General features: G+C 41.0%; 1 protein-coding gene across 1 annotated transcript; it reads left to right on the top strand.

Annotated features, from left to right (window-relative positions):
• Window positions 1-551: 551 nt before the first annotated feature.
• RNF20 (ring finger protein 20) lies at window positions 552-25,750 on the top strand. Its single transcript, XM_082657394.1, has 20 exons — window positions 552-679; window positions 1,736-1,890; window positions 7,091-7,258; window positions 7,365-7,512; window positions 7,665-7,847; window positions 11,855-11,973; window positions 14,206-14,352; window positions 14,525-14,602; window positions 14,810-14,929; window positions 16,270-16,449; window positions 17,410-17,545; window positions 17,869-17,990; window positions 18,112-18,482; window positions 19,725-19,842; window positions 20,651-20,800; window positions 22,355-22,567; window positions 23,117-23,242; window positions 23,406-23,546; window positions 24,293-24,394; window positions 24,649-25,750. Exons 2-20 carry the CDS (start codon window positions 1,762-1,764, stop codon window positions 24,823-24,825), a joined length of 2,928 nt encoding a protein of 975 aa, XP_082513520.1. The 5' UTR covers window positions 552-679; window positions 1,736-1,761; the 3' UTR covers window positions 24,826-25,750.
• The last annotated feature ends 306 nt before the right edge of the window (window positions 25,751-26,056 follow it).

Raw genomic sequence — 26,056 nt, 5'->3', positions numbered from 1 at the left:
CAGAACTCCCCGAGTGACTCTTATGTGTAGACAGAGCTTTTATACATTTCCCTGTAAGAAAAGTCTACAAGCTCCGAAACCTACCTAATCTCTTGGGTTTTCTCCAGAACCCTTCATTTCAGCAAGAAGGGGCTAGAAGTAATACTTTCCCCAGGTGTCTGAAAACTAGTTCTTTCCCCTGGAGATTGACGGGGCCATCAGCCAATCGGCAGTCTAAGGAGAACCAATTGAGTCTCGGTAGAACCAATAATAGGCAACAAAAAAATAGGCACTTTAACAGGCACTTCGTCTCAGTAGAAAAAGCAGGTCTTAGTAGCAATGGCCAACAAACGGAAAAAAGCAGGAGCACCCTCTCCGGCGTCAGCGAGGCCTCGGGACACCTGGAGATCTGAGCTGCCGCCGGGTCCCCAAGCGTTGCTAAAGAGACGGCGCTTACTTCTGTGCCGGGGCGCCCTGGAAGTGCGTCACTTCCGCCCGGTTGGGTCTTGTGGTCCACTGCGCCAGGTTGAAGCGACTTCCTCTTTCCTTTCCCTTCTTCCTCTCCCTGGCCCCGCCTCCCGGGAGCCTCGCTTGGGCTTCGCTTGCGGGTTAAGGGGTGAGAGGTGGGAGTGCTACGCGGACCTTGGTGAATAACTGCCCAGAGTTCTGCTCCCGGGCGGCGCAAGTTGGAAGAACTCAGGTTAGATCGCTGACAAGGGTGGGAGGGACTCTGCAGGCAACGGGATCTCCACCCTCTCCCGCTCCCAGGCCTCCCTCTCCGGGGCCTGCAGTTGGCCCATCCGGATGCTGGGGTCCTTGGCCCCTCTCGAGTAGGATTGAGGCCCTTGTCCTGCTCCTCTCTCTCCAGGCGAGGTCCCACTCAGGTTGCTGCCACCGATACCCTTCTCCTGGAGCTTGAATTGGAAGCAGAGTAGTGTGTAGTCTCGTTGATGGAAGTAGTAAAGTGCTTTAGCATCTATTCCGCCTCCTATGAGCTCTGAAACCTTGGGAGGCAAGTAGGGCAGACAGAATATCTGTTCTCTTGCATTGTGCATATAGAGAACTCACTCTTCCAAGGCAGCATGGCTCCCTAAAAGTTAGAACTGGGATTCACACCCAGGTCTAGCTTCCACAGGGTTGCACAAACTCGTGGGGAGAGCGTTTGGATATAGAGAAGAAACTGCAAATATATAAAGGAGAGCTAGCATTTCTGAGTGCATACTTCATGCTAGGCATTATGCAGAATTCTTTCTGTACTTACTTATTCCTTATAAGGAGCATAGGAAGCTTATATTGTTGTTATTTCTGGTTTAGGAACTTGAGGCTCAGAGATGATAAATGACTTGTCCAGTATTAATAATTTAGTAGACATCTCCCAGGTCTCTTTCAGCTCTCTGATTCTCCCAACACTATAGAATTAACTTCTTTTCTAATCAAACTGAACTTTTCAGATGTTGACATTTCAGGAAATGAGATTCCTGAAATTTTTCTTGGTCTCTTCACCCTTTGCCCATTGGCTTATTTCTTAGCAGCATCCTATTTAGAAATTTGTAGTTCCGTAAATTCAGCTGTGACTCTTACTCCACAATTTTTCTCTTTCCAAGAGAAACTTAAGGATCATGTTGCTGAGTGTGGAATTGATGGATCCAGGTTAAAGGACTGGCCAGAAAAACTGCTAGTTTTTACATCATAGGTGGACCCTCTTTAGTTCTCTTTGCAAAACTTACCTAAGTTTCTGTCTTTTTTTTCTCTCCAGGAAAACAGCTATCATCTTGTGCCAAGATGTCAGGAATTGGAAATAAAAGAGTAGCTGGAGAGCCTGGCACATCTGTGCCTCCGGAGAAGAAGACAGCTGTTGAAGACTCAGGGACCACGGTGGAAACAATTAAGCTCGGGAGTGTCTCTTCAACGGTATGTGGAAACAATGCTGTGAGAGTGTGTTTTTCTTCTGTCCGTGGCAACCTGAAAGTAATAATTTACGGAAGCCTTCTGGAGTAAGGGAAATTGATTTGAAAAGAAGAGGGAAATGAAACAGCCAGAAGTAGATGAAATGATGCATTGCTCATTTCTGAAGAAGAAATATATTGACATTTGATCTTTATTTTTAAAGGTATGTTTATATTCTCTGAAGATTCTGGTCCCTGATACAGCATTGAGGTATTCAGCATTATAGGTATTTAGTGAGGGAGCTATACACTGATTTTTCATTCATTGAAAACTTAGGTGCCAGGTACTAAGAAGCAATGTAGAAAATCACCGAGAGAGTGTCTTCTTATTTCCTTGTCTATAAAATGTAATTATAGTACCTAACTCACTGGGTTTTTGAGAGGATGAAATGAAAGAGTTCCTGCTAAGGAATATTACCTTTAACATGGTAATGTACTATTAATAGTTTTTATTGGGCTAGACATTGTGGCTATAGTGGTGAATAAAATAGATATTGTCCTTGCTGTTACGGAGTTGACAGTTTTATTAGACTGTTATACACCAACAGCTTATAGTAATGTTATATGTCCATTAGACATCAGAAGCTCACTCTAATAGGTCAGGAGTCTGTATTTTGGAGCTCAGCCATGGTGATATGGTGTAAAAATGCTTCACATTTGTATAGCCTACAAAACCACAGCTACTCTTTGAAATTGAGGATCAGAGAGAATAATAGGAACATTCAGAGTAAATTGTTGATAAGTATCATTTCTGAAGTTGTCTGGGGTTCATCAGCCTCCTGTTGCCAGGAGGTGATTTTTGTCTTGGCACTGTCTCACGTCATGCATCCCAAGGACATTTATTCATTCAATAATAAATATTTGTTGAGAATCTGTTATTTGCCAGACACTGTGCTTTACCCTAAGGACAGCCCCTGGACTTCAGCTTGTAGGTTGGCACTGAGCAGGGAACAGACTGTCATAATAGAGTGGGAAACGTGCTCTTCACAGGGATAACTACATGTGCTAAGGGAAGCACCGAACACACGTCCCATTTTGGACTTTATCCAGAAGGCCGTGAGGAGCTACTGGAAGGTTTTAAGCAGGGGAGTACCATGCTCTGACTTAGGTTTGGAGAATAGACTGTAGGGGAGCAAGGGTTGTAAGCAGGAGTTCAGTTAGCAAAATTGTTTCCTCATTCCTTCTCCCTCTCCTCCCTCCCACTCTCCCTCTCTAAGGGTGGGGAGCTGGTGCATGTATCCACTGATCCCTGCCCCAGTTGGTTGAAGGTTGCCCTTGAAGGCAGTAACTCCTCCTTTGCACTTTGAGGTTGCTGTAGTAAACAAACTGAGGTTGTGGAGCAAAAAACTTTGAGACTGCAAGGTATGCTTGAAGTGGGACACTGGTAGGGTGACTGGAGCTGTTCACCGGAGGTGTGCTGAAGTCTGGAAGGCTGACAGATCGTGGCATGGGGCGCAAAAGTGTCTGCTACATGTAGGAGCCTGTTGCCGTAATCTTGAGGGATCACGGTGGCTTGGGCCACTGTGGAGGTAGTGTCGACAAGATTTGCTTGTGGATTGGGTGAAGTATATGAGAGGAAGGAGGCACGATGACCCCAGGATTTTGGAAGTATGCAGTTTTCACTAACTGAGCTAGGGAAGGGTATGAGAGGAGCAGATTTCTGGGAGCTGTGGGGGATGAATCATGAGTTTGAAACTGGATATGTAAGTTTGAGGTATTTATTAGGCCTGTGAGTGGATAGGCAGTTGGATGAGGTGATCTGCAGTCTGTGGAGAGATCTGGGCTAAAGCTGTACATTTGATAATCATTATTTTTTTAAATGGTATTTAAATCCATGAGACTATAGGCTCTCCCATAAGGAATGAGCATAGACAAAGAAGTCTGAGAACAGGGCCCTGGAGCACTGCAACCCTTCACGTCAAGGAGATGAGAAGAGACTAATTGAAGAGGGGCCATTGAAGTAGGAGGAGAATAAGAGAGAGTGGGGTCCCGGAAGTCAAAAGAAGAAAATGTTTCAGGAAGAGGTTGATCAGGTGCTCCTGATGGGTTGAGCAAGGGGAGGACTGAGACTTAGATTTAGCCTTAGAAATTTCACTGGAGACTTGACAAGAACTGTGTTGGTGGAGTGGCGGCAATGGCAGCCTGACTGCAGTGAACTTAAGAGAATATGAGAGGAGGGAAAAGAGGGCAGAGGTGTTGCTTTGGAGGAGTATTGATGTAAAGTAGAACCAAGAAAATGGGGCCTTAGCCAGAGGGAAATGTGGGGTTGAGGGAAGGTTTTCTTAATTTGTTTTTTAAAGTAGGAGATATTACAGCATTTTTATTTATTGATGAAATGATTTGCTAGAGAGGGTAAAGTTGATGATGTAGCAGAAAAAGAAGACAGTTACTGGTGTGATGTCCTTGAATAGAAGAAAGAATGTAATACGATGCACAAGTGGGAGAATGGGCCTTAACTAGGAGAGGGATGGTTTATCGACAAGAAGGAAGGCAAGGGATGTGGGTTCAGATGTAAGCAGGGCAGTAGTGAGGGTTGTGGGAGATGGAGGTGGACATGCTCTTCTGATTGCTTCTGTTTTTTTTCAGTGAAATCAGAAGCAAGACTCATCTGAGAGTGAGGATGGGGGAGGAAGTTTTGGAGGTGCGAAGAGACAGGAGAAGGTAGGAAGTAGTCACCTTGAATAGAGAACGGACTAGAGAGAGGGAGTAGGGCTGCTGGGCAGCACTGAGGACCTACCTGAGTCTGTGAGCATGAGTTTAAAGTGAGACCAGTCAGCATGGTGCTTTATTTTTTCTAGTCACATTTAGCTTCATGGATGTAGGTGGAGAGTTGGATGTTACCAGGATTGGGGTTTTCAGCAGGCAAGTATGGAGCAAGGGAGGAGAAGGTTATAAAACAGTGTGACTGGTCGTGGAATTTATGTTTGATAAGGAAGTGAGGAAGTGAGAGGAGTGAAAGACATAGGTACAGGACGAAGGTATAGGACCAGTGGATTGTATAATAGATCCTGGAGGAGTTGAAGAATTGTTGGAGTTGATAAACTATAGAGAGTGAGCTGGAAAAACAGGTGGTAACTGTAGAGAATGGGTTGTTTGAAATTGAGTTTATAGAGAACATCCAGGTACAGCTGAGACCACGAATAGGAATAACTGGGAGTTTGGTGACTGAAGGAGGTAAAGGACAAGATCATTGGAGGAGAGGAGGTCAGAATACAGGATCTGAGATACAGGAACGATCATCTATATGGGAACTGAAATCAGTAAGAAGTACAACATGAGTAGTATTGGAGAGAGTGATGACAAGCCAGGTGCTAAATCTTCAGGAAATGTGGGGAAGTGACCTGGGCATTTATAGGTGAGTGCAGCAAGGCAGGGTGGCAGGTGGTCCAGACCAATGGCATGAGCTGCAAAGCTAGGAGGTTTTAGGGAGCAAAGTGGATAATGGCTTAGTGGCAGTGGAGAGCAAGGAGGACACCCACCTGCCTCCAGGCACAGGGCTTCAAAGCATGTGGGAGAGAAACAGCCATCACTGGAGAAGCCTGCAGGGAAACAGTGTTCTTATCCAGGTTTCAGGTGGAGCAAAGAAGGGGAAGGTGATGCTCAGAAAAGAGGTTAAAGATATAGTTTATTAATAGTATTCATAAACTGGTACAGTTGGGAAGCTGTTGACAGTTTTGGTGTATCGAGACTGTTTAACCAAATGGAAGAGAGGAAAGTAAAAGTGAAACGAGAAATTGGTGCTCTAATAAACGGTTCTTACTTTAAAATATTCATTAATTTCTCAGTAAAGTAAAAATGTAATCATTTCGACATGCTGTTTCTTTGTCTGAAGTTCTCCTTCCCCCCCATCCCCCCACCAGCTTTTCTTAGAGAGAGGTTAAAGATACTGAGAGGGGTACACAATTACTGATGGAGTGACGTTTTTGCAGAAACAGAAGAGAATGGGATCCTCAGCACAAGTTGAGGTTTTAAGAATATGGGCATAAGTTGGTGAGTTGTGTGGATGGGTTTAGGAGATAGGAAATTGAAGAACTTTCCATCTGATGGTTTCTGTTTTCTCTTTAAAACGGAGGCCAAGTCACCTGCTTAGTGTGATGTGAGAGGAGACAGGGTTTGGTAGTTTGACGTTGCCTCAGTGTAGAATAGGAGCTAGATCACTTGATCCAGAAAGAAACATTTCCCGACAAATGATAAGATCTGCTCAGGTTAGAATTCATTTTATAAAGGCACCAGTCTCCCTGGTTTAATGACCTTATCTAGAAGTCTCAGCATACTGGGTATAGGAATGGAATAGTCTAATACGTGGATTAATTCAGAGTGGGGTTTGTTCGCAGAGGTAGAATAAAAAGATTAAAGGCAGAGAACTTGAGGAGCCTGATAGGCAGGAGTTTGAAGGAATGTATTATAGGGTATAGTCAAGATATGGAAGATAGTGGAGACAGAGGAGAAAGGAGAAAGTTCAAAATTTTGGAAATCCAGATGAAGACTGGTATATTGAGATAAGAGCATGAGCTATCTGGAAAGATGGTTTTATTCAGAGAATGGAAAGTTGGAATTTAAGATTTCAGATGTGACACAGTTCCAGATAATGACAAAAGTCTAGGATGTGGCTTTTGAAATGTCTGGCTGAAGCACAGTGAAGGAAGTAATCATTGGAGTTAAGGAATTCAAAATGCTGACAGTGTAGATGCTAGAGGATTGGATGGTTTGTCCACACAGGTACATGTCCACATGTATATTGAAGTCACCAGATGTGTTGACGGGGACTGGGATACAGAAGGACCTGGTTGTCAAAGTCTTGAATAAATGACGGGCAGTGGTTAGGAGATAGCTGATTGATTGGGGAAGAGGGTGATCTAGCTGGATGGTGGAGCCTCACAGTAGCAGTATTTTGTGGATGTACATGTGACTAGAACAGTGAGCTGGGTGAAGTCAAGGTTCTAGTGTATATGTGTGTGTCACTCTTTGCTCCCATCATCACAGACCTTTACCTTTATTTATTTCTTCTGCTTCTACTTCTTATCCCATTATTTGCTGTAAGATTTTGTTAATAAATATCTTTTTTCATAGGAACTAAGTAATGCACATATTAGCCCCTGTTGAGTTTAACCACTGATTTGTCTAATTTCTTTATGGAGATTAATAAGACTGGTTTCCTGGGGCAGGAGGAGTTAGACATTCGAACACTGCAAGCCAAAAATCGCAAACTGGCAGAAATGCTAGATCAACGGCAAGCCATTGAAGATGAACTCCGTGAGCACATTGAAAAACTGGAACGAAGACAGGCCACCGATGATGCCTCACTATTGATCGTCAACCGGTACTGGAGTCAGGTAGCTAGCTTGTTTTTATCTGAGCATTGTAGTTCTCCTTAGCAGACTCTTTATTTCCAAAGTTGTTTCCTTTTGTATTTTCATAACTGTACCTTCCCTCCTCCAGTTTGATGAAAACATCCGTATCATCCTTAAACGTTATGATCTGGAGCAGGGTTTGGGAGACCTACTCACAGAAAGAAAAGCCCTTGTTGTGCCTGAGCCGGAACCAGACTCTGATAGCAATCAGGAACGGAAAGATGACCGAGAGAGAGGTGAGTGTTGGTGGCGGATTTGCCACTTCATGCTTTCTGGGTGTTTGAAGTAGAGTTTCGCTTTGAGGCTCTCCATTTGAGGGGAAAAAATAGATTTTGATATTTCCAGTTTTATAATATTAGGGGCTTCTTTTTTCCCCCTGTGTCCTCAGGGGAAGGGCAAGAGCCAGCTTTCTCTTTCCTTGCTACTTTGGCCAGCAGTTCCAGTGAAGAGATGGAATCTCAGCTGCAGGAGCGCGTGGAGTCCTCCCGCCGAGCTGTGTCGCAGATTGTGACCGTCTATGATAAACTGCAAGAAAAAGTGGAGCTCTTATCACGGAAGCTGAACAGTGGAGGTGAGGCAAAAACCAGGAGACTGGAAGCAGAGGGGGAGAAATAGGAACTCACCTTTGTATGCTAGTTTGTAGTTTTCAGACTTACATATTTATTTTTAATTAAATTTCTTGGAGTCAGTTTTAATATGTCCTTGTTTTTTGTTTTTCTGTTATCTCTAATATTTTCAAAAAAAGTTGACTCAGGCTTTAGAATTGTTAGATTTTAGTGTTTAAAAAGATAAAACAGGGCTTCCTTGGTGGCGCAGTGGTTGAGAGTCCGCCTGCCGATGCAGGGGACACGGGTTCGTGCCCCGGTCCGGGAGGATCCCACATGCCGCAGAGCGGCTGGGCCCGTGAGCCATGGCCGCTGAGCCTGCGCATCCGGAGCCTGTGCTCCGCAACGGGAGAGGCCACAGCAGTGAGAGGCCCGCATACCACAAAAAAAAAAAAAAAAAAAAAAAGATAATATATTATAGGGATGGAAAAGTGTCTATTTGAAATAAAAGTATTATTTTATGTTAACTAATTAGATTTAATGCAAAAACTTATATTTGTTCAGTGTAGTTAAGTATTTGTGTAGTTAGGTTGCATCTTCTTTTTTGAATTTATTTATTTTTGGCTGTGTTGGGTCTTCGTTGCTGCGCGCGGGCTTTCTCTAGTTGCGGCGAGCAGGGGCTACTCTTCATTGCGGTACGCGGACTTCTCATTGCGGTGGCTTCTCTTGTTGCGGAGCACAAGCTCTGGATGCACAGGCTTTAGTAGTTGTGGCACACAGGCTCAGTAGTTGTGACGCATGGGCTCTAGAGTGCAGGCTCAGTTGTTGTGGTGCACGGGCTTAGTTACTCCTGGCACGTGGGATCTTCCCGGAACAGGGCTCGAACCCACGTCCCCTGCATTGGCAGGTGGATTCTTAACCACTGCACCACCAGGGAAGTCCAGGTTGCATCTTCTTGTTTTTTTTTTTTTGAGGTACGCGGGCCTCTCACTGCTGTGGCCTCTCCCGTTGTGGAGCACAGGCTCCGGACGCGCAGGCTCAGCGGCCATGGCTCACGGGCCCAGCCGCTCCGTGGCATGTGGGATCCTCCCAGGCCGGGGCACGAACCCATGTCCCCTGCATCGGCAGGCGGACTCTCAACCATTACGCCACCAGGGAAGCCCCAGGTTGCATCGTCTTAAGTGCCCTGATTTCATGCTTTAAATAATAATCCTGGTCTAGTTGTAATATATTAATTTCTCTGATTGTCATTAAGATGTTTAACCTTTCATTTCTGAAAGAAATATGTCAAATGCAATGGAGGTTGAACCATTGGCTGGGAAAATAAGAATTTTCTTACTCTGTAGTTTTGTTTTTTAAGATACTTGGGCTAAATTATCAATAGAATTAAAAGAAGAGGCATATTAAAGACCTGTGAATATTTTGTGGGCAAAGGTTTCCTTTGCTTTTCCAATAGGGTGTGTATTTCGTATTTTATTATTTGGATAACAGATACTTGTTTTAAGATATACAAATCAGAAATCACATAAAGTACACTACACAAGTCCTTCCATCTTACTTTCCAAAGACAGCCATTGTAAACAATATTATTCGTGTCCTCCCAGGCTTTTGTGTTCATATATTGCATCTACTTGTGTGTTCCCAGCTCAGCTATGTCTCTTGGTGCAGTGCCTTGCCTCACTCTTCTTTGTTTCTCCATTTTCTAACACTGTTTCTGGTGTCTAGTGGGTGCTTACATAATGGTGAATGAATGGCTATAAATCTTCCCTGTCACCTAATGTAAACTGAGCTGTATGTTACTCCTTTCTCCCTTGGCTCCACTTGAATAGTTAGAAGGTATTATTAAACATTAGTAATATGCCACACGGGTATACCATATGCATTATGGTTTATACAGTATGCATGGTGTACCAGATAATATGCTATATGCAGAGGCTATGAAACTTGATTTTATAAATGAATATCAAGTAAAGGAATTGCTGTATTTAAAAAGGAACTAAAATGAGTAACACATTAAACAGTACTTTAAAATTATTCTTTTTTTTTTTTTTTTGTGGTACACGGGCCTCTCACTGTTGTGGCCTCTCCCGTTACGGAGCACAGGCTCCGGACGTGCAGGCTCAGCGGCCATGGCTCATGGGCCCAGCCGCTCCGCGGCATGTGGGATCCTCCTAGACCGGGACACAAACCCGTGTCCCCTGCATCGGCAGGTGGACTCTCAACCACTGTGCCACCGGGGAAGCCCTAAAATTATTCTTTTTGATGGCATGCATTTTAAGGTAGGATTTAAGTTAAAAAATAAAAACATTCATTACAAGTTACAAACTGCTAAGCTATTATTTATAACATAAAAGGCAATTGCCATTGATAAGCCGAACGTTCTAAGAGATAAAGATGTATAAAGTATGAATTGTAGCATCAACTGTAACTTTTGGCGGTTCATTTTTTTCCTCATGTTTATTTGGTCCTTGATTCAAAAGAATTACATTTATCAGCTTGTTTATTAATTCACTAAATATTTATTGAGCTCTTATTGTATTCTGGGCCTTATTCTCAATATTTTAAGACATTAAGAGGACTAAAATTCAGCCCCTAGTTCTTAGCTTGGGTTATGAATCAGAATCATTTTGAGAGTTTTCGGAGCATACTCTTTTTTGGCCCTGCCCATGTTTATTCTTATTTAGTAGGTATCGGATGGGTCCTAGGTATCTAATTTTAGAGGTTCCACAAATGATTCTGATGGGTAATCTTGGTTGAAAACCATAAAAGCCACCGCATGACCAACCTGTATTATGTTTCTAAGAGTGGTGCCAATTTTACTTCCTGATAACTGTCTCTAGGGGTAGTATATAACCCGAGAGTATGTGGTTTCATTTACTAACATTTGGATTTCAGCTATAGTATCTGTGACTGATTTTAAACATACTAATTTGGTATGGTAAGTTCTGTAGATTTACTGCCTTCTTTGTAAATAATACTGCACACTTTGGTTTTTTTTGTTTGTTTGTTTGTTTTTTAACATCTTTATTGGAGTATAATTGCTTTACAATGGTGTGTTAGTTTCTGCCTTATAACAAAGTGAATCAGTTATACATATACATATGTCCCCATATCTCTTCCCTCTTGCGTCTCCCTCCCTCCCACCCTCCCTATCCCACCCCTCTAGGTGGTCACAAAGCACCAAGCTGATCTCCCTGTGCTATGCGGCTGCTTCCCATTAGCTAGCTGTTTTACATTTGGTAGTGTATATATGTCCATGCCACTCTCTCACTCTTTCCCAGCTTACCGTTCCCCCTCCCCATATCCTCAAGTCCATTCTCTAGTAGGTCTGTGTCTTTATTCCCGTCTTGCCCCTAGGTTCTTCATGACCATTTTTTTATTTTTCACACTTTGGTTTTTGAGCCTCAGGAGTGCCTCTGGCATAGTATACCAGAATATGATAAGTAATTCTATGCTCTTATCTTTATTCTTCATGATTTTATAGGTGCTCATTTGAACAAGGAAATTACTGCTCCCTGCCCTTCCCTTCCCTTCTTTCCCAACAGGGAGATGCTTCACGTTGGTGTTAGTGAATAATAGGAATTTGTGACAGCCTTAGAAAATAGAATTTTATTGCTATTAAGTCTGACATTGATTAGAGATACTTCTGTCTTGTCTACAATTCTAAAATGCAGGTTTTTTGGGTGATTGTGCCTTATCTGAATAAAGTTATAGGACCTCTCCTTTTCTTTTCTCAAGGCATTTTAATTTTATAGAAAGGGATGGGCGTTAGGTGACCTTGCCTCTGTGTCTACCTCTACAGAAGCACAAAGTTGACTAATTTCCTTAAGCAAGTGCTTTAACGAAGGACTAAGTCCTCTACGCAAGCCTGGGTTCTTAATATGTCATGTGAAGATAATAAAAACCAGCCTACTTCTTGAAATTTTCAGGAAAATAAAGTGAGATAGCATGTTAATGCTTTGGTGGGATACACAGTTGTAAAATCTGACACCATAGATGCTAACTAAACTAAAGTACAGTTCTTCTCCCTCAGATAATCTGATAGTGGAGGAAGCAGTGCAGGAGCTGAATTCCTTCCTTGCACAAGAGGACATGAGGCTACAAGAATTGACAGACCTCCTTCAGGAGAAGCATTGCACCATGTCTCAGGAGGTACTTGACCGGAAAGGAGATGGCAGTTTCCAGTGGCCTGTGGCAGACATTGACTCAGATACTAAGTGCTTCAAACATCATCTTACTCTAGAAAGCCTGTTTTTATACTGAAGAGCATGCAGGGCAGGTTAAAGCAACCAGCTCTGAGAAATCAAAATCCGAGTAAAGGTTAAGGGAAGGAAATAATTGAACGTTTCTCCTTGACTCTGCCTCTGTTTAAGTGGACATTTTGGGATCTTAGTTTTTAGGAAGAATTACCATCATGGAGATTTGCAAAACAACACACCAAACCCCCAAATATTAAATTACTCCAGATATAAAAGACCATGTACAGTGTTACTGAGGAATAGGTTGGTAGAAATTTATCTGAGAATGGAGCAGTAGGAAATACTGCATTTATGATGGCCTATGAACTTGAGGAATGTGGGTTTTCAATCCAAACTTGGACACACATAGTGCCACGACCAAACTATGTCAAGATTTGGGTGTTTGTTTATTGTATAAAATGATTGAGACAATGTGGTGATAAGCCTTCTGCTGAAATTTGACCTACCTTAGCTTGGCCACCCAACTCTTATGCTTATTGGTAAGTTAATAGTTAACCGTTTACTTAGTGCCTAGCACTTAAGTACTTTACGAATATTATCTCTCATGGTCAAATAACTCTCATTTTACTGCTAAGGAAACAAATTCAAAGAAACTGATGACTGGTCTGAGGGCACGTAGCCAGAAAGTGATTGAACTGTGATTTGGATGTAGGTCTGTTCAACTTCAAAGCCTATGTTCTTCATTATGTCCTCTTTCCTAAACTCCAGTGCCAAGGTGCATGCTGGGCTGGTTGCCTGGGACTCATTTGGGAAGTTTATTAATACTTCTCATCAACCTTCAAAGGGGTTAGAGTATAGTGGTGCTTATAAAGAAATTGGAGTGTAGTAAAAAAATCAGTATAACTTTCTGTCATGTTTTAAGGCATAAGCTAGGTGCTACCAAGATGAAAAGGTCTTCCTTTACCAGCCCTTTCCCAAATCTCATTTAGCATTACTAAGTTGGAGAGACATATTGCTCTGCTCAGCTGAGCTGATATCCAAGACGGCTCTCACGGCTGGTTGTTTTTTCTTTTTTGTTTTCTCTTGTTTTTTGGGGTTTTTTTGGCCGTGGCACGTGGCTTGTAGGATCTCAGTTCCTTGACCAGGGATTGAACCTGGGCCATGGCAGTGAAAGCACTGAATCCTAACCACTGGGCCACTAGGGAACTCCCAACTCATGGGTGGCTGTTGACGCTGCCTGTCAGCTAAGAGCTCATCTTAGTTGTCCACTGGAGTGTCACCTCTCCAACATGGAAGTTTCAGGGTAGTTGGACTTCTTACATGGCAGCTGACTTCTTTCAGAGAATGAGTGTTTCAAGAATATCAGGCAGAACCTGCATGGCCTTTCAGACATAGCCTTGAAGTTATGTAGCATCATTTCCACTGGGTCACCAAAGTTGACCCAGATTTAAGAGGAGGGGACAGTGACCTCACCATTTTTTGGGAGAACTGTCAAAGAATTTGGGGGCCATATTTTAAAACCAACACAAAAGATATGTGTAGATTAATGTGGACATGTAACAGTTTTATAATTAAAGTATTAGATAGCATTAGCTATGTACATCTCCTAAATAAGTAGAGAACAACATAGATTTTTGTATCTTTATAGCATCTGATTCTAGATTGCCCTGGGCTCAGCTTGAAAAAGAGAATGGAAGTTTTCCTTCCATTCTCTTTGGATTATCATTTGTTGGAATATGGGAAGGGAAAGTAGAGGGTAAAGATAGCTGTCTTTTCTAAATAAATATTTGAATTTTTATCTCCTAAAATATTTGTCTGGTAAAATCAAGGATGTTATCTTTTGTCTCTTAAAAAACATATTTTCTGATGGGTTTGTGGTCTATATAGGGAAATGGTGCTTCTCAGAGGCAGAAAAATTATTGAATCTTAAGTAGTCTTTTCTTTGTGAGAGTTCTTATAGACTTTTACAGTTTTCGTGATTGTGACTTACCCAAACTGTTAAACTTGTGATTTCAGTTTTATACTCATGTGTTGGGAAGAGGGTGAAATAGCTTTTACTTAAACCTTTTCTTTAATGACACATAAGCATGGGTTAATTTTGTGGGATTTGGGATATAAGGCATTCCTTTTCTAACCTGGTCTTTTTTTTGCTGTATTTTTCTGAACACCTGTGTTTGGGATGTAGTTCGCCAAGTTGCAGAGTAAAGTGGAGACAGCTGAGTCACGAGTATCTGTCCTGGAGTCCATGATTGATGACCTGCAGTGGGATATTGACAAAATTCGAAAGAGGGAACAGCGACTCAATCGACACTTAGTAGAAGTCCTAGAACGGGCAAGTGCTGTTTTATTCATAGTTTGAAGACTATTCATTTTAAGGAGTCTACTCAGAAAGGATGGACTTGGGTAGTAGTACTTGGAGAAAAAATGGACTTCTTTGAAAGTACTTTGGTTATCAGACTAAAATTTTAGGGCCTCTCACTAAAGAATCTTTGTCTTCTCCATAGGTGAATTCAAAAGGTTATAAAGTATACGGTGCAGGGAGCAGTCTCTATGGCGGCACAATCACTATCAATGCCCGGAAGGTAAAATCGCGACTCCCCGAGGGTTTGTTTTTTTGACCTGGTGTCAGGTATTGTGTTAGGTACTTAGGATTGTGTTCACAAGTACACAAGTGACAACGTGGGGTTTTGCTAGAAGAGTGGATCAGTGGAGCTGGAAGCTTAGGAATGGGAATGATTTAGAAATTCCTTTTCTTTACTCTCATTTTGCTATTTCCTGCTTTTCTCCAGTTTGAGGAAATGAACGCAGAACTTGAGGAGAACAAAGAGTTGGCTCAGAACCGTCACTGTGAGCTGGAGAAACTTCGGCAAGACTTTGAGGAGGTCACTACGCAAAATGAAAAGCTGAAGGTAGGAGACACAACTCTGAGGGGCAGTAAAATGAAACTTTTTGCTGATAACTCACATATGTGTTGTGAACCGTCATAATTTATTACGGGAAAGAAAAATGTAAGTTTTGTTGCTATATCCATTTATTTAGTTATATATATACTTAATATTGGTACCCTGCCTTTTCTGAAAAGAATTTAAAGCAACCTACAAAAATACATTGGCTGAATCAAAGGCACTAACTTAAGAATTGTTGAGAAAAAATGAGGAGTAGGGTGAACTAGGGTGAGGATCCAAAGTGGGTTTTAAAAATGGGGCTTGTATACAAGATACATGCAAGAAGCATGTAGCTACAGTACGTAGGCCACTCCCATGTCAGTAACTGCCAAATGTGGGCCACAGAATCTGCCTCTGCAGCTTCTAACTGCCAAAGCAGAGAAAGAAACATGGTCAGTGATCCTGTTGGTTTTCAAACCTGCCCATTAGAATTTTCTCTCCCTGGTTCTTGGGGGGAAGAAAGTAGATTCCGAAAGTCTTCCCACCCCTCTTTCAGTCACAACCACCTATCTTTTATAATTTTATTTGTTTCTAGGTAAATATATGAATAAAGATGTTTGAACTGAAAAAAAAAAAAAAAGAACAAAAACAACCTGAGTTGAATCAGTTGATGTGTTTGGGTAATTAAAGTAAACAGTTACTTAGGAGAAGCATAAGTTTTTTTGTTGTTTTTTTTTTTGCGGTACGCGGGCCTCTCACTGTTGTGGCCTCTCCCGTTGCGGAGCACAGGCTCTGGACGCGCAGGCTCAGAGGCCATGGCTCACGGGCCCAGCCGCTCTGCGGCATGTGGGATCTTCCTGGACCGGGGCATGAACCCGTGTCCTCTGCATTGGCAGGCAGACTCTCAACCACTGCACCACCAGGGAAGCCCCATAAGTATTTTTGGTACAATAACAAAAATACTTTTCTCTGTGACTGTCAATAAAGAGAACAAGTTAGTGGCTAGGGTCCTCAACTATGTTCTTAAAATAAGTATCCTGACAAATTTCTTAGTGCTCTTCTCTGTCCCTAGATCTGACAGATTTCATAGGGCTTTTCTAGTGTCCTTGGATCTAGGTTGACACATAATGTAAAACATGTATCAATTAAAACAATCCTTGGGTGGAAGAATACAGGTACCAGGTACCACCTCTTGGAGGGTCTAATTTAAGTTAGGATAGATTTTATGTAACTAGAGGAATAGGTAGATAGATTTCATAAAGTTTGTCTCAGTTGCACAAGACGTCAGAGAGTTTAAGATTTTATTTCCAGGCTAGCATCCTAGATTCTGCTTCTGACTTTTCTTTTCTTTGGGCCCTCCTAAGGTGGAATTGCGGAGTGCTGTGGAGGAAGTGGTCAAGGAGACTCCAGAATATCGCTGCATGCAGTCACAGTTCTCTGTCCTGTACAACGAGAGCCTGCAGTTGAAAGCCCACTTGGATGAGGCTCGGACCCTACTTCATGGCACCAGGGGTACCCACCAACGCCAAGTTGAGCTCATTGAGGTAACAGCCTAGCTTTGTCTTCTGTATATAAGCTTCCTCCCTCATAAATTTTATAATTTTACTCTCTTATGCTCAATCTTTTATTCATTCAGAAAACATTTATGGAGTGGCTGTAGGTCTTTACTCTGCTAGATGGTGGGCATCCTGCCATCAGAGATCTTAGAGTCTAGTGGGGAGAACAGTATCCAGTAGAATGCAGTGTGTTGCAATAGAGTATATCTAAAAGGTGCAGTGATAAAGGAGACAGAACATCTGATTTGACTGTGGAGCCGTCCTGATTCCACTTGCCAAAGTGCAGTATGACTCTTAAGGATAAATACAAGTTTACTGGTAGATAAAAATAGGAGAAGGGCATTCCCAGCAGTGAGAACAGCAGATGTAAAAAAAAATAGTTTAGTATGGCTGGAGTCTTATGTGCATTGGGGAGAATAGTGTATAGAAGCTGTATCACTGCTTACAAGCCATTATATCATATAATGGCATATGTAAATAATTTTTTTAAGGCAGAAACTTTCATTCATATGTTCACTTCTGTATTTTCCATTGCCTTTAAGGTTATGTTTATAGTAGTTTGTCTTTTACTGTGTGTCTGCCAAAGAGTTGAGTATATCTTACTTTACTGTTTATATACTGTTTTCTTCTTTAGTTCTCCAACCAGATTGTAATATTCTCAGTTAGGAGCCATTTCCTATATTTCTTGAGTCTCCTGCTAGTTCTCAGATGAGTGTTTTGTAGCTGTCTGGTGCTCATTAAGTATTGATTGAATTGGAACTTTTCAGAGTAATCCCTCTTTTCTTGATGTTTTCTCTTTTTCTTTTTAGATCCTTATAGATCAAAGATCTATATACGTAGATAAGGATCTTGATCCTTATAGATCAAATTTAGGAAACAGTAATAGAATATGATGACATGTCCACATTTTGATAAGAATTTTTGATTGGTTCCTTTTTCTGTGTGTAGCGAGATGAGGTTAGTCTTCATAAGAAGCTGAGGACCGAAGTGATCCAGCTAGAAGATACTCTGGCCCAGGTCCGCAAGGAGTATGAAATGCTGAGGATAGAATTTGAGCAGACCCTTGCTGCCAATGAACAAGCAGGTACAGTTACTCTGGCTCCACCCTGTAGTTCGTCTGCTGCACATGCATTCCTTGAAAGACACAGCGTGGTCACCAGGGTTTGTTATGGAGCTCAGAAGTCCTAAAGAACCTTAATTCAAATCCTGTCATTCATTTTGGTTTACAACCTGGGTGCTTGTTTTTTAACTCAGATTGGCCAGTTTTGTTTTCATCTTCTGAGAAGGAATCTTCCTTTTGTCAATTCTCCCTGTTTCTCAGAGGTCCCTCCTGTGTTCTACACTTTCTCTCCTTGTGCCTTTGCCCTTGTCACACTTCTTCCTGACATTGCTATTGCTGTATTTAAGGCCCCATAAACCGGGAGATGCGCCACCTCATCAGTAGCCTTCAGAATCACAATCACCAGCTGAAGGGGGAGGTCCTGAGGTATAAGCGGAAACTGAGAGAAGCCCAGTCTGACCTGAACAAGGTAACCAGGAGCAGGAGAATAAGTATTAGTTTCTGCTAAGTTTGCAAAGCTGTCTTGGGGTGAGGAGAGTGGTGTGGTCACCGTAAGTGTGGGTGCTGCTTTCCTTTCTCTGCCCTCCCAGACACGGCTGCGCAGTGGGAGTGCCCTCCTGCAGTCTCAGTCCAGTACTGAGGACCCTAAGGACGAGCCTGCAGAGCTAAAACAAGATCCTGAGGACTTGTCTGCCCAGTCCACCGCATCGAAGGCATCTCAGGAGGAAGTCAACGAAATTAAGTCCAAACGCGATGAGGAGGAGCGAGAACGAGAAAGGAGGGAGAAAGAGAGGGAGCGAGAAAGAGAGCGGGAGAAAGAAAAGGAGAGAGAACGAGAGAAACAGAAACTAAAAGAGTCAGAAAAAGAGAGAGATTCTGCTAAGGATAAAGAGAAAGGGAAACATGATGATGGAAGGAAGAAGGAAGCAGAAATTATCAAACAATTGAAGATCGAACTCAAGTAAGAGCAATGTTTAGAGTAACTATTTCTGACTCAAAAGCTAAGGTTAGGACATCGTGCATGAAATGTTTGAATGATGGCATCGCTTATTCAATAATTGTAATGTATCAGGTGTAACTAAATGTACAATTAACGTGGTCTCAATTCTTGATCAAGTGTATGACTTCAGTGGCCTGTGTGGCTATTGTATACTCTGGTTCAGTGATCAGGTCTCAGTAAACCCCATTGTTGTAGCCTTATTCTTCATGAATCCAAATTAAGGAAAAGGATGTCATGATTGAGGTAACACTCATGAGAATTATTGGAAGTAAATACTGCTGTTTACTAGATTTGGGCAAATTGTTGGCATTAATTATAATTTAAATTATAGTAGGTAGAATATGTTTCGCTATAACTTGAACAGTATTGATCTCTTTGCCTGACAGTTAAGTAGTCTGTGTGTATATCAGATCGCTTTAAGAGATTTCTAGGAGGTTTACTCCTACAGGCATTGAAACGGTAAGACAGACCTTTAAGTCAAGAAACACTGCCGTAATCTCACATATCGCTGCTTCTCATCCTGCTCAGCCGTACCTTTTCTGATAGAACCGGTTCCTTCTTGCTCCCCGTTTGTCATGGTTGAGCCTTTATTGGTGTTTGGATTTAAGGGACTACTGAGCTCAAAACATTTGAACTTCTTTGGTATATAAAAGGATAATTAAGAGGTTTGAAAATTTAGTAAGATAAAGTTTTAGCCTTTAGCCGATGGTTAATCGCTCAATTGTCAAATCTAGGAATAGCAGTATATTTTAAACTTCGAATTTTCTCCCTTTTTTTCTCTCTTCCTCTTGCTCTCTTTAAGGCAATTTTTTTTTCCTCCAAGTGCGGTATCAGAATTATTTGGGTGACTTACTTAAAGCACATTCCTAGACTCCATCCCAGACCTACAGAGTCTCAGTTTCTACGAGTGGCGCCCCAGAACTTTGCCTATTTAACAAGTGCCATAAGTGTTTATTTTATAACTATGTTGGAGAACTTGGTCTGACGGGAGAAATGAGTCTTTTTTGCAAACTTACTTTTCTATACTTTCTGAGTGTATCCAGAAATCTCTTGATAGTCTGTGCAAAAGTTTTGTCTTTTAGATGTGTTATATAAAGTGTAAAATAGAACTGTTGTAAAATATTTTGCATAATTCAAAATTCCCTTGCTCTGATGCCCTTTGTTTTCTCATTACACCATTCCCCTCTACCACCCTCATCATAGGAAGGCACAGGAGAGCCAAAAGGAGATGAAACTATTGCTAGATATGTACCGCTCTGCCCCAAAGGAACAGAGAGACAAGGTTCAGCTAATGGCAGCTGAAAAGAAGTCTAAGGGAGAGGTAATCTAATCTGCCATTACCTGTCATTCTGGTCAAAATCTTCCATTTGTGGGATTCTCCTTCACACTTCTGAAGGCTGTAGTTTCTTTAAAGTTAGATTTAAGACTTAGCAACATTTTCTTCCCTTTCAAAGACCATCTAATATAGAGACTTCCAGATTTTCCACTAGGTGGTAAGGTATATCAGAAATACGGGGAATAGGAGTAACCTTTTCAAACTTTTTGTTCCCCTTTGTGCCATGTAAATCATTGTCATACTGATTTGCTTTTTCTGGTTACTTTTGGGAAGAATGCCTTATTTTAAAATTGGGAGCCTAGGAAAAAAAAGAGTGAGAACTATTCTAAAGAAAAGTACATTTGCACTCCTCAAAAATGCCGCTTGCAGGGCTTCCCTGGTGGCGCAGTGGTTGAGAGTCTGCCTGCCGATGCAGGGGACACGGGTTCGTGCCCCGGTCCGGGAAGATCCCACATGCCGCGGAGCGGCTGGGCCCGTGAGCCATGGCCGCTGAGCCTGCGCGTCCGGAGCCTGTGCTCCGCAAAGGGAGAGGCCACAGCAGTGAGAGGCCCGCGTTCCGCAAAAAAAAAAAAAAAAAAAAAGGCCACTTGCAGAAGCGTGTGATGTTGGAATGGAGTGATGTTAAAGCAGGGTTGTGATGTGGTGCACTAGTGTATCATTTGTCTCCTTCCATAATCCTATAAAGGTTCTTTTGGTGTTATGGGCCCTCCATCTGTGCACAGTATTAATTGATTTTTGAAATTGTATTATAGCTTTTTTGTTTTTCTTTTGTGTGATTTCTTTCCTCCTATAGTTGGAAGATTTAAGGCAAAGACTCAAAGATCTGGAGGATAAGGAGAAAAAAGAGAACAAGAAAATGGCTGATGAAGATGCCCTGAGGAAGATCCGGGCAGTAGAGGAGCAGATAGAATACCTGCAGAAGAAGCTGGCCATGGCCAAGCAGGTGGGCATACTTTCTTTATTTAATGAGCTTTTTAAGTAAATTTTACTTGATAAGTAAGTTATTGACAGTGAAATTTGCCCTGTCATTCCAGTCTTTTTTTTTGGTTAATATTTTTTTCTCCTGTATGTTTGTTTTTACATTGAAGTCTCTCATCCTTCAGTTACTTTGTTTTGTGTATTTGTGAGGAAGGAAACTTACTTCTATTTTCAGATGGATAGCCAGTTATTCAAAAACTGTTTCTTGAGGGATGTATCGTTTCTCTGCTGATCTGCAATCAGGGGATGTAATGAATATAAAATTTTATAAAAAGATATAAAATTTTATACACATTATGATTATAAATACATGAAACCAAGAAAAACATGTTCCGCAAATAGGTTACAAATAAATAACCAATATGTCAACTGTAGTGGTTTCTGGATCATAGAACTATAGAGACTTGTCCCCTTCTCATAAGGAACTTATATTTCTTTATTTTTAAGTCCCAATGGATTTTATTAACTTTCGATAATAAAGATACCAAAAATGGTTGGAAAAACCATATAGGTACATAAATAAATCAAAGTACACATGGGTATTTAATATGTGCAAAAGATATAGTTTTAAATCAGCAAGAAAAAGGAAGACGATTAAATGTGGTGGGCAAAAACAAAATAATTTTGGAAAAAAGTTGTAGATATATTTGAACACTCTACACTAAGATAATTTCCAAATGGAACATATATATAATGTTAAAGAAATCCATAAAAGAACCAGAAGAAAACAGATAAATTTCTTTTTAAATTTGAAGTGGAGAAGACCTTTCTAACTATTAGTAAAAGTCTAAAAAATATGAAAGATAAGATTGATAATTTTGACTTATACAAAAGACCACACAAAACCTCTTCTACATGGCAGCAAAGCCAAAGAGTAAATGAGAAACCTGGAAAAAGTATTTCTAACTCTTATCATGAAAGGGCTTATCTTTCTAATATATATTAAAAAATCCCCAAAAAATGATAGGGAAGAAAACTCAAAAGCCCAATAGAAGAACAGACGAAAGATATTAATAATTCATAGAAAAACAAATGGCTCTTAAACGTATGAAAAGATGCTCTGTAATTTATAATAAGACAAATGTAAATTAAAACTATTTTTACGTTCAGTTTTTCACCTATCAGATTGTTATGAAACAGATGTTTTCAGAGTTGAAAAGTCTGTAGATTCAAGTCAGTATTATAATTGTGGAAAAGTATGAGAAAACGTGAGGTTTTATGATAGAAATTTTCTTAACCAACTCCTACTTGATCAGTTTGCTAGATTATGGTGTGTATAATTTTAGTCTGCTTCAGCTGACCTCAAATACGGCCCAGTTAATGAGCATCAGACCAACAATCAATGCCAATGGCTTCAGATTCCTAGGGCTAACCTAGTGACAAAACTAAGCTTCTTAAAACTGTCTTCTCTGTCACTAGGTTATTTCCATAACAACAGTAGGAAAGTTTAGTTTCCTGTGTGCATTTCTTTGGAGTTAGAAGATTCCATTAAAATGAAGGTTCTTCTTTCTTATTTTAGGAGGAAGAAGCTCTCCTCTCTGAGATGGACGTCACAGGCCAGGCCTTTGAAGACATGCAGGAGCAAAATATCCGTTTGATGCAGCAGTTGAGGGAGAAGGATGATGCAAATTTCAAGCTCATGTCAGAACGTATCAAGTCCAATCAGATCCATAAGCTGCTGAAAGAAGAGAAGGAGGAGCTGGCAGACCAGGTTTTGACTCTGAAGACTCAGGTAACTCGAATGAAAAAAGCTTTCCAGAATCCTGTTGAAATAGGGTGCTTTCTACACGAAGATACAAGTAAAGAAAATGATTATTGTGGCATTTTTTGTAATAGGAAAAACTCCCCAAAACTAATGTACATGATTTGGGTACTGGTAAATAAATTATACATCCCTACAGAGGAGTACAGTGCAGCTGTTTAAACAAAAGTGGATCTGCTAATAAGGAAAAATGTTTAAATATATCATTAAGGGATTCATCTATTTATCCCTTTTGTGTTAAAAATGTGTATGTCTTTGTGTGCACGTGCTGTGTATCTTAAAAATTTCTGTAAGGCTGCATGAGAAGCTGTAAGAGTGGTTACCTGATTACATCTGAACGTTGGGATGAGAGAATTACCATAGTCTTGCATGTAATTTGAAAGGTTCATGGATAAAATCAGTAATAGTTCGAGTTTTCTAACAGATTCTCTTTTGTGGGCCTGTGGATTAACAGAGCCTAGTCAATTTTTTGTGTTTTTCCTTCCTGTTTGTGTTAAAATGTGATTTTCTTTTTCTAAGGTTGATGCCCAGTTACAGGTAGTGAGGAAACTGGAAGAGAAGGAGCATCTGTTACAAAGCAACATTGGCACAGGGGAGAAGGAGCTGGGTCTTAGGACCCAAGCCTTAGAGATGAATAAACGCAAGGTATGATCGATTACTCTGTGGTCTAAAGTGACAGTCTTCAGAGGAACAGATAAGTTTAACACTGATAAAATTACAGGTTCACTTTATTCCTTGGGCTTGGTAACATTTTGTCTCACTGGAAATAAGTGGTGATAAGTTAATGTTGTTCATACATCCCTCATAGGCAATGGAGGCAGCCCAGCTTGCAGATGACCTCAAAGCACAGTTGGAGTTGGCTCAGAAGAAGCTACATGATTTTCAGGATGAGATTGTGGAGAACAGTGTCACCAAAGAAAAAGATATGTTCAATTTCAAACGGGCCCAGGTCAGTTGTTTTTTCTTCACTTTTTGCCTTTTAGGTATTTTCTGAGCTCTAAGATGACCTATGTTACAAAAGAGCCATTGGTCTATCGTATCAATATGTCATTTCCTATTTAACTGTAAGTTCCTTGAGTGAAGAGATGGAGTCTGTTTTCTTCACTGAAAGCTATCCCCGAAGCCTATCATGGTGCCTGCCACCTAATGGGCATGAAGTAAATACTTATTTATTTAAATGAATGAGTTAGTGAAATCGTAAAGAAGTAGCAGCAAAAAAAACACTAGAGAATTTTAAAGTTCTTCTTTAAATTCTTTTACAATTTTTTCTGTTTTTTGCATGCCAGCTGTTTCTCATGCTGCCTTTCTATAGTTATCTATAAGTCTGTAAATTCTGATCCAATCTATCTTCAGCCTAAAAACTAATTGCCTTAAAATAAGGTGGCCTATCAAGTTTTCATCTTTTTTTCTTTTTTTAAAATTTAATCCCTCTAAACTTAGACTGGAGTTTCGCAGAACTGAACTGACAGTAGTTAGATGCAACTGAAGTTTGGTGATATGATTGTGGTTGCCTGTTCCGAAAAAAAAGAAAATAGCTTGTCATTTGCAATTCTCTACATTCCTAAAATATAGTTAGGCATGAAAGGACAGAAAGTCCTTTCTTGCTGCAACAGAAAGTTCAGGTTGGAGCAATTAATTTTTCTCAAAAATGACAGATCTGGGGGAGTGTGTAATGGGTATGCTATCCCACCACAGGAGGACATCTCTAGACTTCGAAGGAAGCTGGAGACCACAAAGAAACCAGACAATGTACCCAAATGTGATGAGATTCTGATGGAGGAGATTAAGGATTACAAGGTTAGAAAAACTGCCTCAGTGATTTGTGTGTGTTTTTTTGTTTTGGCCTACAGTGGCCTACTAACAGATTAGGATAATAAATACTGAACTCCTTTACTTGAAGGTAACAGAGAATGCTTTATCATGTGTGTGTGGTGGGGGCGTGCGGTGCTATTACTGTCTTAGTGCTTAGTGGATTTTTTGCTTATATATCAGAGCCATTTGGGTCCTAAACCTTTATGGTTGCTCTGACTCTGATTTCTTTTTTTTTCTAGGCACGCCTGACCTGTCCGTGTTGCAACATGCGTAAAAAGGATGCTGTACTTACCAAGTGTTTTCATGTTTTCTGCTTTGAGTGTGTGAAGACCCGCTATGACACCCGCCAGCGCAAATGTCCCAAGTGTAATGCTGCTTTTGGTGCCAATGATTTCCATCGCATCTACATTGGTTGATCCAAGCCAAGAGAAGAAGAGGGGCAGGCTGGACGGGCACTTAGTCATTAACCATCAAACCTCTACCTCTTCTCTCCTTGACTGTCACCCACAGGGCAGTTTGTCCGTCAACTCCCTTTCCTTCACAGACTTTACGTCCGGGTTCTCCTCACTAATACCTAGGTGACTTCGGGAGGAAAGGACTGGTAATGCAAGTCTTGGGTTTTAGAATGAATTAGAAACAACTTTTATTTGTCTTCCCTACCAGCTTTGTGTATTTCCTGCCTTTAGACTTTTCAACATCTTCAGGCTTTTACTGTATAATCTTGGATTGTCCATTCCTCCTGAAGAAGTCAAATTGGTATTTTTGACACAGAGAAAGAAACAAGAGTAGAGACACATGGCTACTTGCAGTGGGCGGTGATCTTTTAGAAATAAGCTGTCTGCAGGCATAAACAGTACTTGATTTGGGCAGTAAACTTTTTGTAAACTTGGATTATAAAATGGTATCATCATGCTACTTATTCCTGGATAGTTTGAAGCCTTAATGAAATTTATGTCCAGGATGATTCAATCCATTTCCTGTTCACTAGCCAAGTAATTTGTTAAGGTCAGCTGGCCTCCTTGTTACAGTTACTTAAGTTTTGAATGTTCTACTCATTGATGCCTTTAAATTTCTCGAGGCCAGAATGATTTCAAATACTATAGCCCCTTTTATCTTATAATGAAATCAAGATTGGAGAGGATGGGGCACAGGGCTGCGATGGTGAAGAGACCTTCTGGGTACCCTGGGGTCTCGATACAGGGAGGCCTTGGTGAACTATGAATTACTCTCATATGCCTCTCCACAGGGGTTGTCGTCACTCCTGTTTTCCAGAAGATTCTCTGTAATGTTTCTGTAGGACTTTATACTCCACAATCTTCAATTAAAGCAGGATTCAGTTTGCTTTTGTGTTCATGTTTTCCTTTGAAATTTTTCTATTTGTCAGTATTAGTTGATTTTATACCTGCTGTTTTAGAATTGAATTCTCTTGAACAGAAATAATCAACTTAGATTAAGGGGCTAGCTCTGTTTAAAGTATTTATTTCTCTGATTAATTGAAGCACTTTTCTCCCAGTTGTTTTATTGAATCTGTTCTGTGGAGTGATTATGCCTAAAATATAATGGTTTATTTGACTATTTATTTCTCTCTCATAGTTCGCTATGGGGGTAAGAGATTGTGATTTGTTTTCCAGAGGGTATCAGACTGCC

Source organism: Grampus griseus (genome assembly GCF_964374135.1).
Source record: "Grampus griseus genome assembly, chromosome: 6".
Classification (NCBI taxonomy): domain Eukaryota; kingdom Metazoa; phylum Chordata; class Mammalia; order Artiodactyla; family Delphinidae; genus Grampus; species Grampus griseus.
This window is presented reverse-complemented; position numbering and strand designations above follow the sequence as displayed.

What these genes read in the sequence shown, in the direction of transcription:
- RNF20 (XM_082657394.1), top strand. Translation starts at nt 1,762, where the DNA reads ATGTCAGGAATTGGAAATAAAAGAGTAGCTGGAGAGCCTGGCACATCT. An exon ending in TGCTGCCAATGAACAAGCAG is followed by an intron (nt 17,546 to 17,868) that starts GTACAGTTACTC and finishes GCTGTATTTAAG; the next exon opens with GCCCCATAAACCGGGAGATG. An exon ending in AGGAGATTAAGGATTACAAG is followed by an intron (nt 24,395 to 24,648) that starts GTTAGAAAAACT and finishes TTTTTTTTCTAG; the next exon opens with GCACGCCTGACCTGTCCGTG.